The 14,017-nt window shown below is 34.0% G+C and overlaps 1 protein-coding gene across 1 annotated transcript in view; it reads left to right on the top strand.

Moving 5' to 3' along the window:
- The window catches only part of RLF (RLF zinc finger), an 87,644-nt gene that overhangs the window by 66,872 nt on the left and 6,755 nt on the right, over positions 1-14,017 (top strand). The window contains exons 6-7 of the mRNA XM_077150137.1: positions 4,455-4,591; positions 9,579-9,720. Coding sequence (XP_077006252.1) covers positions 4,455-4,591; positions 9,579-9,720 — 279 coding nt within the window. The remainder of the gene's footprint in view (positions 1-4,454; positions 4,592-9,578; positions 9,721-14,017) is intronic.

Below are 14,017 nucleotides of genomic sequence, written 5' to 3'. Positions count from 1 at the left end.
TTTTACTTTCTTGAGTGTTTAGCTATGCCTTTATAAAAGTTACTTGTTATATTAATCCAAGACTTTAAGTGCTTTGTAGCAGGAGGCTTTTCATGTATTTGTCTGGTTAAAGCCAGCTCTTTTTTATTCCTTTCTCATCACCAGGGCTTGCAAGAAGGTATGTAGTACTATATATAGAATTCATACAGTAAAGTAGTTTGTGTTTATCCCTGCCACCTGGGTTTCTAGTACTAGCACCTTATGGCTTTATCCTAATGGTTATTACTAGTAAATTCAAATGCCATTGATAGTGCTTATATAGGAATTATATTTTATTTCAAGTTTATCAGACCCTTGCTATGAAGTAGATACTGATGAGAGAAGACCTTGAAGGAACTGGTTAAAATTGGAAAGAGGCTTAAGATGAGAACAAGTGTGTTGTGAACAATCCTGAAGACTCTTTCAGGTGCTTCTAAGTTCTTGCCTGGTTCTGCTTGTGGTCCTGTCCTTTCATTTCATTCATTTATTGAGTACCCTTGAAAATAAAGCAATTACCATGTTACTTGCCTTCAAAGAACAGATAGTTGGAGAAGACACAGTGTGTAGTTTCCCTTCTATAAGAGTTTTGGCTCTGGAACCAGACAGTATAATCTCTGGCAAATTATGTAATCTGTCTGTGTCTCAGGTTTTGTCATCTGTAAAGTGGAGCTAAGAATAGTATACCTGCTTTATATATAGTGAAGATGTATTGATGTAATATATGTAAACTCGTAGAACAGTGGCACATATAGTAAGGCTATATATAAATAGCAGAGGTATTATCATTATTCTTTTTCTCCTACCTTTGTTTCATCACATCTCCTTCTTGATCTCTTTGTCTCTATAGTCTGCCTAGCCCCACCTATCTTGCCAAGCTTTTGAATGTATTTTTTAAAATTATGTCACAATATAACACTAGGGTAACAAGAATAACAAAACGGAATATATAACTAACACAATCCCAACTTTCTTTAAAATATGTACATATTTGCAATGGGCTATATATTGAACCCATATTGTGCATTGTATGTAGAAATAACACTGGAAGAAAATTCTCAACATTGTTAACATTTGTTTTCATTCAGTTGTAGAATATAAGGATGATTTTTGTTCTTATTTTTCAAGTTTAGTATCATGAACATTTATATAATGAGGGGAAATCTGATAAATAAAAGTTACATTAAAAACAATTCTGATTTCATATCTTCCCTTTTTTTATACAACCAAAACAAAACAATGACAAAAATCCTCTGATTCTCCATAAAACTTCGAGGACAAATTCCATGTCTTTCAGTCTCCCACTGTCATTAGCCTGTATGGCATCTTTATGGAAATCAACAAAAAGTGTCACACCTCCCTCTCCCACTTCGTGTGATTGCCTTTCAAAGATCTCCTTGTTCTGAGGGAAGAACCTCATGCCAGAATTTAGGTATTGACAATCACTGATATCCTTGGCTGGTTACTTTTGTTCAGGGCAAAACTATACAACTCTAACATGGCCTTATTCAGTTTATCTTCCAGGTGGTGTGCAATTTTGCTCTGCCTAAGACTAACCTTACTTATTTCACCCTGTCGTTTACTAAATGCCAGCTGGTTGCTAAATAATTGCCCTTTATAATTATGTCGGATAACCTTTTTCCTTCTTATTATGCCATGATTACATGCACATTTATTAGTTTATTCATTCTGACATCTTTCTTTGGACCACATCGCCCCATCCATGTGGGCCCTGATACCCCACTAAGAGCTGTTTTTCATAAAGCCTTCTTTGCTCCATTCTACATTATTTTTCCAGTCTTATTCTCCATGCTATTCATAAAAATGCCACTCATCTTGTAGACACTAAGTCATTTATCTTGTGGTTCTCTTTCTTTCTTTCTTTTTTTTTTTTTTTACATGGGCAGGCACTGGGAATCGAACCCAGGTCCTCGGGCATGGCAGGCAAGCATTCTTACCTGCTGAGCCACCATGGCCCGCCCTTGTGGTTCTCTTTCATTATAACACATATTATTGATGTTCCTCTGGTGTCGGCACTGTTGTTGGCACTGAGGATACAATGGTGAATGAAACAAAGTTTTACCCTTATGGAACTTATATTTTAGTGAGTAAATTAGATAATAAACAAAAATTTAAGTATTTGATGAGTGTGTCCAACTTGGCTTAATGGCGATAGAATGTAAGTCCCCAGGATAGAAATCATAATATAAAAAAATTGTTATTTCAATATCCATCCAAGTAGAAGATATTTCCTAAATACCCACTGAAATTTTTAAAAGCTTCTCAGTAATCTTCATTTTGGTTTACCTTAGCTGGAAAGTGTTTTGAGGCAGATATTTTATTTTTAGTGTGGTCTTAAGCAATCCATTGCAAAAGGTTGGGGAAAACATATTGCATTATAAATGAGTTGTTAAAAGTATGTCAGTTTAATTTATGTGAATTTTTCCATTTCTTTATCATACAACTTTTTCCTGTATACTAAAAAACATACAGGTATTTGTGGCATGACATTAAGAGTCTCTTCAGCTAAAAAAATGTTAGCCAAGTGCTTGTTTGTCATGTGAAGATCCTGAAGCAGTCACTAAGGGGAGTAAAATTATAAAGTCAGATGTGGTACCTGCTTTCAAAAGACTTAGATTCTACATGGAGTGGAAGACTTTGAAGAAACTTTGTTTTCAATTTCCTCATTGTAAAAATGATCACATATTCTATTATTTAGTTAAATGAAAATGGAAGATAAGTCTAGAAAAATATTCCTGTGTTATTACTCAGATAAGTGCTTATTAGATAAATGAGTTCTGGGATTAGATGGTTGTACAAAAATCCCATCATAAATTAGTCCTACTCTCTCAGTAGAAAACTTGATGAAAGTGAAACATTTGCATCGACAGAAAGTGAAATTGTATATAAGATATCTTACTTAAGTGTTATGGAACTCTGTCAGAAACTTCATTATTAGGCATATAGATGTGTTCCAAAATATCAGGTAAACAGCAATATTAATTGCTTATTGTTTTATGTAGCAAACCCAATATTTCAGGTTTGCCAGAAAATGTGTAACATTTAGAGAAGGTTGAAGTTTAGTTTAGTTTGAGAAGTTGGTCGAGTTCAGCTTCGCTTGATTAGACCAATAGAGGAGCATGGTTGCTAGGATCCCTGTGGTAGACTCAGAAGGCACTGAGATACTGGAAGAACAAGTGTTTCCACTCTTAGAACTCCCTAGATTTGATGCTCCAATTCTAGCTGGGCTGTCTCTAGTTATACTGAAATAATTTATTTCTCCAGTACCATGCTCATTCTTACTTAGGTCTTTGCATGTGTTTTTCCCCCTGTCTGAAACATTTTCCTTATTTCATTCTACACTTTCCTATGGCTTATCCCTACTCGTTCTTTAATTCTCATCTCATATGTCACCTCCAGAAAGCTTTTTTTTTCCTTTATCTTCCAAATTTGGGATAATTTTTCTTTTCAAACAAATTTTTTTAAATGCTCTGTATTCTCCCATTGTACCATTTAACACATGTTGTAATTCTTTGTAATTGGCTACATCTTTATTATCCCTGAGTAGACTGTGAATTCTATGAGGAGAAATATCAGGTTGGATTGTTTCCCCGTTACTTAGCATAGAGCAGGTACTTACTTAGTAAATAGTACTAATTTGACCAGCATGTACATTTTACATATTATCTCCATCCTGTCATTTTAAGTTAATGAATTTTTACTTGAAAGTTTTGTTTCTAAATTACTTCATTTTATCCCTCTTTCTTACCAATTTTTCAGAAGATAAGAGCCTATAAATCTCTGAAATGTGCCCTTTTAAGATGTAGATATAAAATGACATGAGACTACTTTGTCACTTTGCTTATTATTATTTCTAATTACTTGCCAGCAGTTGACCTGAGATGAGGATCAGTCTTTTCTTAGGCTCATTTTTTTATTTGTGAAGTAGAAATAATATTACCTACCTTGCCAATTTTACTGGTTTATCACCTATAGTATCTTCCTGGGTTAGATTCTTCTTATTAATAGTATTTTTTAAAATACAGTAAAAAAGAAAGTAGAGGGGAAAAAAAGACTAGAAAAAAGATTGTTACTTCAGGTGAAATAACCTGGGATGGTTGTACATAATTTAACTCATGGTAACAGGGTTCATGAGTAGTTTTTAAAAAACTGTTCAAAAGTACTGTTTTTATCTGTATTGAGACCACAGTGGAACTTCCTTATAGCGTCTAATACCTTCTCTGTTTAATATTTTCTTACATGAAGTACTCATGCCAGAAATCCAGAAATTAGTCAATAGAAGAAAATTATGTCCCTTTAATTCTTGCCTCATCAGTTATCAAAGATAGAAAACGTTATAAAGAAGTTTCACATTATTTGACAAAGTTTACAGGAAAGTCACCATTTTCTTTTTGACTTAGTCATCTCATTTTTGATAGATTGCAAAGGTCGACTGCAAGGAAGTACTAGACATCATATGTAATCTGGAATCTGAGGGTCAGGATAACACAGCATTTGTTCTTTGTACGACTTACCTTACCCAGCAGCTCCAAACTGCAAGTGTATATTGTTCTTGGTAAGTATATTTAGTTTTTATTCCCTTTATTTGTTAGTACATAGTATAGCATTTAGGGTTTATATAAAATTTATTTCAAATTTAAAGTCTAAGCAAATTAACTGTTGGTGTTTGAACAAAATCTTGCTGACAAACTTTAAACATTTAATTAAAAATATTGTGGATTTAATCTATTCAAGACAAGTCCAAAAATAAAGAAAGAGTAAAAAGTTTAGTTTTAATTCCTCTTTATTGTCCCATAGAGAGCTGTTACCTCAGATATGTCTTCCTTGAAGATAAAATTAATGCAGTATGAAACAAATTGGTGTTAGATTTTCCTTACATTCATTAATATCTTCAGGTAGTCATATTTCCCTTCTTATTTGGAAACCTACTAATGAAAGAGGCCAAATTATATAGATTTCTAGGTCAAACTTGTGTTTTGTTTACCCTCAAAGTCATTACTAAACCTATGGATCTTTCCTTCTGACTGTTTTGGATCCAGTTAGGGCAAACAAATAGGCAGCCTCTGAAATGCAAAACTGCCAGTAAGTAGCAGATTAGGGATATGGATAATGCTATAGGAGAATAGAAAAAGGTGGTCATTGTACACCAGAGCCTTTAAGGAAGGAGTTAGAGAGGAGGTTGTATTTGAGTCTAATTCAAAGAATGGGTTGGATTTGTGTAATCTTCATTGGAGAAGCCAAGGATATTTCAGAACCTAAGGATAGCTGAAAGTTGAGAGTGCACATTTTGCTTTTAGGAAAACTTAGTGAAGCTTTTTTCATACTTCAGACCTTATGGATTTCACTCTGAGCGTCAGCATATGTTTGTGTAGTTTTATTATTAGTGTATTACTATATTTTTTTATTTTCTATTTTGTTTAAAAATGTGTACTGTAAATTATCTTACCCAGTCCTCATTAATAATCATTTTGATGGAGACAGTGGAGGATTGAAGACATCAGGGAAATCTTGTGATTGTCCAGAGTCTTGAAGCTAAGGCTGTGGGGTGCACGGGTGGTTTAGTGGTAGAATGCTCGCCTTTCATGCGGAAAACTGGGGTTTGATTCCCGGACCATGAACCTCCCTCCCTCCAAAAATAATAATAATAAAAAAGCTAAGGCTGTGAAGCTGAGATTTGAGACCACGGTTTTAAATTTCTAATCCGGTGTCTTTTGTACTGTTGTTTTCTGAATTGCAGTCTTATACTACCATGTTCACTATCAGACTTATATCTCCAGTGGGAAAGGGACTTAATATATTTTGGAATAATTATCGTGGGCATTTTACTATGAAAAAAAAGAGACTAATAATATTAAAACTGTTAACAGCAGTGAGGCTTTTAATCTTTAAGTCGAGCAAAAGAGATATCTTTTCATACCTCAGTAATTGAGGAACAAACTCCAATTTTTCTTTTTACAGTTAAATTAATTTCTTTGCCCATTAACCTTTTCATTTGCTTTTAATTTGTGTGGTAATTGAAAGATTAAAGAAAGTTGAATGTTACCTATAAATGAAAAAATATATGCTAGTTTCAGCTAGGTTTTCAGTCCAAATAATAAATTAAATCATATATGTAGCATGTTTTTAAAATATATTCACAAAATTATTTTAATGTTCCTGATACAGCTTCCCTTTTACAGTGCCCTGTAAAGTTTTATGTCTTTTCTTAGCCACCATTAGTTCATCCAAGGATGTTAGTGAATCTAGGATTAATGCTGTTCCTCTGCAGCAGGAAGGGATTAACAGAATTTTCCCTTGTTGGCCTCCTGAGAGGGAGCAGTAAGGAGTAAAAGAAAGAAAGTCTTATCACTGCCTGCTTTGTTAAAAGTAGAGCTTTTTCTGAAATTCGAAGAGAAAGAGAATCTAAAATTTTAGGATTGGGGCAGCATTTTACCCTTCCACTGTTTCCAGAGGTCTTTTTTTTTCTTTGGTGGAGATTGTAGGGTATTGGAGTTCAAATAGCTATAACTTTAAAAACAATGAATTTTATTAAGGAAAGTGCTCCCAAGAATTTCTTTGGATAGGATAGATTCTATTTTGGGGCTGTAAGTTTCTCATGTATTAAGATAGTGACTGTAAGGGGTGGTATTTGATCCTTGTTTAGGAAAAAAAAATCTTTGTTATGTTGTATTTCTGATAAGAAGTGTACCTAGGTTTTTGAAAAATCTTAGATGAAATATGACAATAAAAGCATTCAAACTTACTTTTAAATATATATGCCAATATTTGAAGTGTAAGTTATGCATATCACTCAAAACATTTAAAGAATTATTTTAGCAATTTCCTTTAGAGTCATTGACAAACCACAATAAAATATCTTACCAGCTTTATAGCAGGGTCACCATATTTTTTATCTCAAAAGTTGTATTGCTTTAATTTAGTAATTAATTTTAGCCTCAAAAGATTTTTGGCTATCTGTAAAAATTAAAGAAGGGCTGGAGGGATGAGTCTGCTTATTGTCTGGCAATGGTAGCATATTGAGAAATAGCCATGTAAGTGAGTATGATAACCATTTTGAATGGTTGAATGATGATGTACAGTGTCTCTGAGCTTAAATTTGTGTGTTGTACACTTGTGTTTCTTCAAATGGGTTTATGTGTCTGTTCACCCCCACTAGACTGTGATATACTGGGGTCATGTATCTGGTCTAATTCATCCTCGTGTCCCCAGTGCCTGGTGAAGACTGTACATCCATTTCTGTTTTATTTAACTGAATTGTGTAGGGAAAAAAAGAGATCATGGAAATCACATCTTTATTTATACTTGCCTTCTTTAGGCCATAGATTCCTTAATTCCACAAGATTTTCTTTGCCCCATTTCTAAAATGCGTAAATTCTGGATCTCAATGTGACATGTTAACTGGACGTCCTGGGCCTCCTGCTATATAGAAACAGTAGTTTAAAGTTCTTGCTTGCTAGCTACATCCTTGCCAAGACATGTTGCCTGCTATTAATAGAACTAAATTTCCTTTCCAATTTGTGTGAATTTGTATATAGTTTGTTGATTTGAGCTAGACAGTGGGCTAATTTGGTGTTGCAGTAGATCATGAACACTGAGAACATCTACTCCGTGGGATCATTTTCAGTGTTTTTTAATGGTTGTCTTTAAAAAAAGCAGTATTGTAGCACTTGAAGAAGGATTTATCCTAATGCATATGTGATCCTGCAGGCTATAAATAACTATTTATTGGTGATTTCATTGCCCCAATATGCAGATTAAAATGACATAATGACATTTTCACTAGTGATGTACTACTGGTTGTCATCTTTCAGACATGTATGTTTGGATGGGTACTAGTTTTAAATTATTGATTGTCAACTGCAGGTAAATAAAACACGTGATGAAATGCCCTTTTTTGATCATGCTTATTTGAAGTTAAGATAATTGAACCCTGAAATATTTAATTTGGAATAAATCAAGCCATAGACATTCTGATCTATTGTTTTAATAATTATTTGAGAGATCTTAATTCTCACCCTGCTTGTTACCACTTTATCAGATTTGTCTAGCTTATAAACCTCTAGCTAGTTGATGAATTTTAGGTATTTCATATCATTTACCCTTTCAGATTCTATTGGCTTTGATAGATCATTTTATTCTGTTCATAAACTCTTCATACAAATACATTTTTGCAGAAATTCTTTGATCTCTGAGCATAGATATATCTCTCTTTCTTTTGCCTTTCAGATTTTTGTACTACTCTCATAGGTTTCTTTATTACTAAGATGCTTAAATCAGAATAAAGCAGTCTTGTGAGTTTCAAAATAAACGGTCATCCCAGTTATTTACCTGGCTGGTAGCTATTTTTAAAGCCGGTATGTCTCAATTTTCACTTCTTCTGGTTAGGAAAGCAGCACTAGTCACCAAAGACAAATATTTTTAAAGGTACTCTAAGTGCATTTTGTTTGTTATAGCTCAAATTTGCCATCATTAAATATTATAAGCTTTAATAATATACCTTTTTGAGAAATTGTATATTCATTTCAATCTTTAAAGAAAGTTTTATATCACTTTATAAGAGCCCCAGTTACATCCTTAAAAATGTAAGAAAATCAATGTTTATCTTCAAGCTATTGTTTAAAAAGAGATGTCTTAATTTCTTAAACTTTGGATTTTGGAATAGTTTAAAGATTAATGTAAAAACTAATGTTAAATACTGGTTTATGAAAATAATGTGGTTACTTTTTATTAAAATAATTTAATATATAATATCCACTGAAGAGCCACATTTTTTTTTAAGTGATAACATTCTCTTCAGTTTTGGTAGTAGCTTTCCTTGCATATACATTACATTAGTAATTTAGCATTTTTATCCTTGACATTTTCAAGTTTCTAATGCTTTTTTTTGCTTGACAGTTTTCTCTTATACTTTAAATATTTTTATTTAACTTACTCTTTTCAAGCTTTCTTTCTGTAATATTTGTGGTATTCCTATATTTTAGCCATTTCCAAGAGTGCCCATTGTATTAATATTATTAGTAATAATATTACTAATATTATTAGTAATATTTATACATTCCAAAATACAGGCCTAAGTAGAATCATGACATTTTATAGATGAAAAGGACCTGTAAAGTCAAGGCCAATGTAGAAAAATGTACAGTAGCCTGTTAGTTGTACATATTTCATGGGTGGTGTTGCAATGTCTGAATGATACCTGTCCACTAAGATAGAATTTAATTCAATCAGTACAATTACCACTGTAATGGGTACAATATTTTGGAACAGATGGAATCTAAATAAATTTTCTTTTTAAGTGAGCATATAGAAAGTCTTTTTGTTTTGTTTTTCCCCCAAGACACAAAATAAAAAGAAGTGGGGAAATCTCAGAGAATTAACAAATTTACCAGTTTAGGGGGAAGCAGTTGTGAATATAGACAACTTTTTCTTCCAGATTTTGTTTATTCTTCAGTCAACTTGTTTTTACATACCAAGTGGAGGCAGGGGAAGGGAGTAAGCAAATACCAGTTGCTTTAAATATTCTACCATCTTTCTTTTTATAGGGAACTGACTCTCTTTTGGAGTAAACTGCAAAGAAGAATCGACCCTTCTTTAGACACTTTTTTGGAGCGCTGTCGTCAGTTTGGCGTCATAGCCAAAACACAGCAGCATTTATTTTGCCTGATTAGAGTTATACAAACTGAAGTGAGTAATTTATGTTTTGGGGACTGGTTGTGGCTGGAGGGAAGAAATGAGTGGGTAGATAGATTCCCAGGCAGCTTCTTTATATAGATAAGTGAAAGTGAGAAATAAAGAGGTTTAATGAGATTATAGACTTGAACAAATCTAGGTGTTTTCAAGGATTGACTTCCTAGGAATACACAATTTTTTTAAATGGAAAGATAGTTTAAAGTGGGAAGAGAAGAGAGCATATGTTTCTTAGCTGTCACCTCAATCACCCTGTATCTACTTTCCCTAGAACAGTGTTCTGTGTTTTATATAGGCATGTTCCTTTGTAAATTAGCATAATTATTATAAATGAAGACAAGTAATTATATTTTTCATCTCCTTGGGGATGGAGTGATACATTTTTTAGGTTTTGAAGTAATAGGTCAGTTTCAGAATTGACTGCACACAAATTTTAAACTTTATTCAGAAACATAGGAAACAGGTTGAATATTTTTAGGAAATGTTTAAGTGCCCTTATATAAAACTTTGTTCTTTGAGTACAGCCCTATAGATACATGCTAAAGCCACCAACTTGGGAGTTTAGAATGAGTCTTATGCTATGATCTTTTTAGTTTAGTTTTATTTTAGTATCTACTCATGACTGAGATTTCCATATACCTATACATATAATGGCTCATGGTTAATGTTTTATGGGCTACTACTTCGAGAGTATCCAAGGATTGTTATACTAAAGTTGAGGCATAGCTGTATCTTTGATACTTCTCCCTCTTTCTTTAAAGTAGCCTTCTGTATTCTATACTTCATCTGAAATATGTTGATCTAGTCCTCTCCAGTGAAGTTAAGAAAGGGTTAAACTGCTATCAGAAACAAATTGATGATTAGACAAATTATATAATAATTATTTTAATCACTGTGAATGTATTTGTGTCTCTGATCCCAGAAGGAACATATTCCAAGTAGTGTTTAAACCTGCTTTGTTTAAAATGGTTTTACAGCTGGCCTCAAAAGTTTTCTTCTGTTTTTTAATCTTTAAGAAATGTCTTAGTTTTCTATTGCTGTATAATTAACAACACCCGTTTATTAGCCCACGGTTTTGTAGGTCAGGAGCCTAACATAGCATGGCTGGGTTTTCTACTCAGGATATCACACGGCTGAAATCAAGGTGTCAACTAGGTCTGCTCTCAGCTTCTGGAGGCTGCTCTCAGGTTTTGGATCTGTTACTCCATCTCTAGTCCCATTTAAAGGGTGTAGGTGATTAGTTAGAGCAGGCCTACCTGGATACTTAAGGTTAACTGTGTTGAGACTTAAGTCCGTCTGCAAAATTTCTTTTGCCATATAATAACATAACCACAGGAGTGATTTCCCATCGTGTATATATATATATATATAGGTTTCACCCACTCAGGGGGAGGAGATTATTTGCCATATAACAACATAACCACAGGAATGATATCCCATCATATATACAGGTTTCACCCACTGAAGGGGAGGAGATTGTACAAGGCTGAGGGTCATCAAGGGTTACCTTAGAATTCTGCCTACCACAAGGAACCACAGAAATTGGGTAAGCTGGTAGAGGACTAGGGAAAGTGGGCTTCTGAAACAGACCAAGGAAGTTACTTTTCATCTGTAGAACCAAACCTGTTTCTCTTTAATCCCAGTTCAGTTCAGGGCACTCTCCACTATAAAATTAATTTATAATATTTGGCCCAAAAGGTAGGAGAGAATTGAACTAGTAGGTAGAAGGTATATGTGTAAGTGTAGGATCCCTTTCAAATTGAGACTCATTTCCTGTTTGTCTGTTTAACTTGAGTTCACTTTACTTTCAAATAATTTCAAATAGGAGAGTCACAAAAATAATACAAGCAGAACTCCAACATAGAGTACATGGGTGATTCAGTTGTAGGATTTTCATCTGCCATGCAGGAGACCCTGGTTCACTTTCCGGTCCATGAATTAAAAAAAAAAAAAAACCTCCAACATACCCCCACATTCCTAGATACCCAGATTTACCAATTTTAACATTTTGCCACCTTTGCCCTCCCTCCCTGTCTTTCTTTTTGTTTCTCTCTCTCTTTCTTTTCCATCATCTACCTGTTTAGCCCCTGTCTTTCTTTCTTTTTGTTTCTCTCTCTCTCTTTCTTTTCCATCATCTGTCTGTTTAGCTATCTACTGAACATTTGGGAGCAGTTTGTACACATCATACTCCTTGAATGCATATTTCCATTTCCTGTGAACGAGAATATTCACTTATGTAATCACCTTAAGTGGAGTTATTAAGTTCAAGAAAATTAACATTGATCTAAAGCTTATGTTCTATATTCCATTCTTCTTATGTCGCAATGTCCTTTTGAACCTTTCCTTCCCTGATTTTAGATTCTGTCCAGTATCATGTATTGCATTTACTTATCATTGTCTCTTTAGTTTATCTTTCTTTTTTAAATTGTGGAAACATAAATAAAATATAAATCTTCCCATCCCAGCCTCTCTCTACCCCCACCACAAGTGTACATTCAGTAGGATAAATTACATTCACAGTGTTGCGGTACCCTTACCACCATCCATTACTAGAACTTTCCCTTAGCCCCAGTTTTCTGATTTTTTAAAGAGACGGTTTATATGGCCTATATAATAATCTGGTTCTATTGTTAATAGCAGATATCCCACAATAGCGGTGGTTTATAGAAGAGTGTTTCTTCTCTCTCAAGTAGGTAGGTAGTCCAGTTAGATAGCCTAAGATAGGTTTTGAGGCTCCACATAGCAAAAACCCAGATTTCTTATCTGTACCATTAACACATAGCTTCTATCGCATGATCTAAGACTTAACTATTCCAATCTCTAATTTAGTCTCCATTCCATATAGCAGGGAAGAAGTGGGGGTGGGGGAGTGGGAGGGCAAATCACATTATGCTTCACATCTTCTCCATTCCCCCTAACATATACACACGCACTTTGGAGACTTTCTGGACACCATACATTCTATTAGCTACAATTAATACCTGTGGCCATATCTAGGAAAGGGAGGCTAGGAAATATGTCCATTATTCCAAGTGACTGTGTAACCAGATAAAAATCAGATGTTCAGTTTTGTAGAAGAGTGTATATTGTTCAGGGCCTTGTAATGGTATCTGTTTTCTGGGCTTCAGTTTCCTATAAATGAAGAGATTAAACCAGATCATCTCCCCTTCTCCTAGTGGATTTGTACCCCACATTCACATCACCCAAATGGTCAAAATAATCTTAAACGTGAATCTAATTTAAAGAAGTCTTGGACTGGTATTGTCTTTAGGTACCCGTCTTAACTGTGCTTACAGATACTATACTCTGGTTTTTTAATTTGAGGAAGTCATAAATGGAAGAGATGACTTTTGGGAATCCAGGGTATCTCCCAAGACTTTAAAAATAGTATGACAATGAATATAGATGTGGTCATATTTTGAGATAAAAGGAATAAATAGGGTGATCATCTTGAATCCAACCTGTTTGAACTTGTTCCCTTTTGATAGAGCATATCATGGCACTATGACTTACAAAACATCACTTCATCTAGTTTAATCCTTTTGCCATAGTAATAAAGACAATGAAAATTAGATAGGTATATCCCTAGTTCATACCCAAACCAGGAGTTAGAGCATGGGTATCTTGGCTTAATAGATTAATGTGATACGATTATCATTTTTAAGTAAGAGCACAGAGGATTTGGAGAGAGTTAGGTGAGTTTTAAAACAATTCATAGGTTTTCAACAAGTTTTTATTATTTAACTCCTTTTGGAAGACTCTGTGAGGTAGATAGCAAAATGTCCATTCTTTCTTAAACAGCCTAATCTGGTTGAGGTGGTAAAATATGTGACATCATTAACACATTTCAAAGAATCATAATTGTAAATACCATTATACATTCTGAACAGATATGCCACATAGCTATTGGCCAAAAGAGAGGTATGAAATAAATTATAATTAGGGTACGGAATGTGGAGCTGAGTAAATAAAATGGTGGATTTTAAACCAGGATGCTAAGGGAACAAGAGTGGTGTGGCATATTTGTATCAAGGGTGCATGAGATATAGCAAATCAGTTAAGATTTGGAGTCAGTATAGAATGTGAAGAGGTTAAGAGTTCAGGCTCTGTAAATAGATTGCTCTAGGTTCAAATCCTTGCTCCTCCATGCACTAACTGGTGACTTTGGACAACTTAACCTCTGAGTCTCGGTTTCTTCATCTATAATATGAGGATAATATATGCAAAGAGTTTTCTTAAAATAGTGCCATGGAAATAGTAAAGTTCAACAAAATGATGGCACTATTTCTTTCTG

Source organism: Tamandua tetradactyla, chromosome 2, assembly GCF_023851605.1.
Source record: "Tamandua tetradactyla isolate mTamTet1 chromosome 2, mTamTet1.pri, whole genome shotgun sequence".
Lineage (NCBI taxonomy): Eukaryota > Metazoa > Chordata > Mammalia > Pilosa > Myrmecophagidae > Tamandua > Tamandua tetradactyla.
Note: the sequence above shows the minus strand (reverse complement) of the source record. Positions and strands in the feature narration are given on the sequence as shown.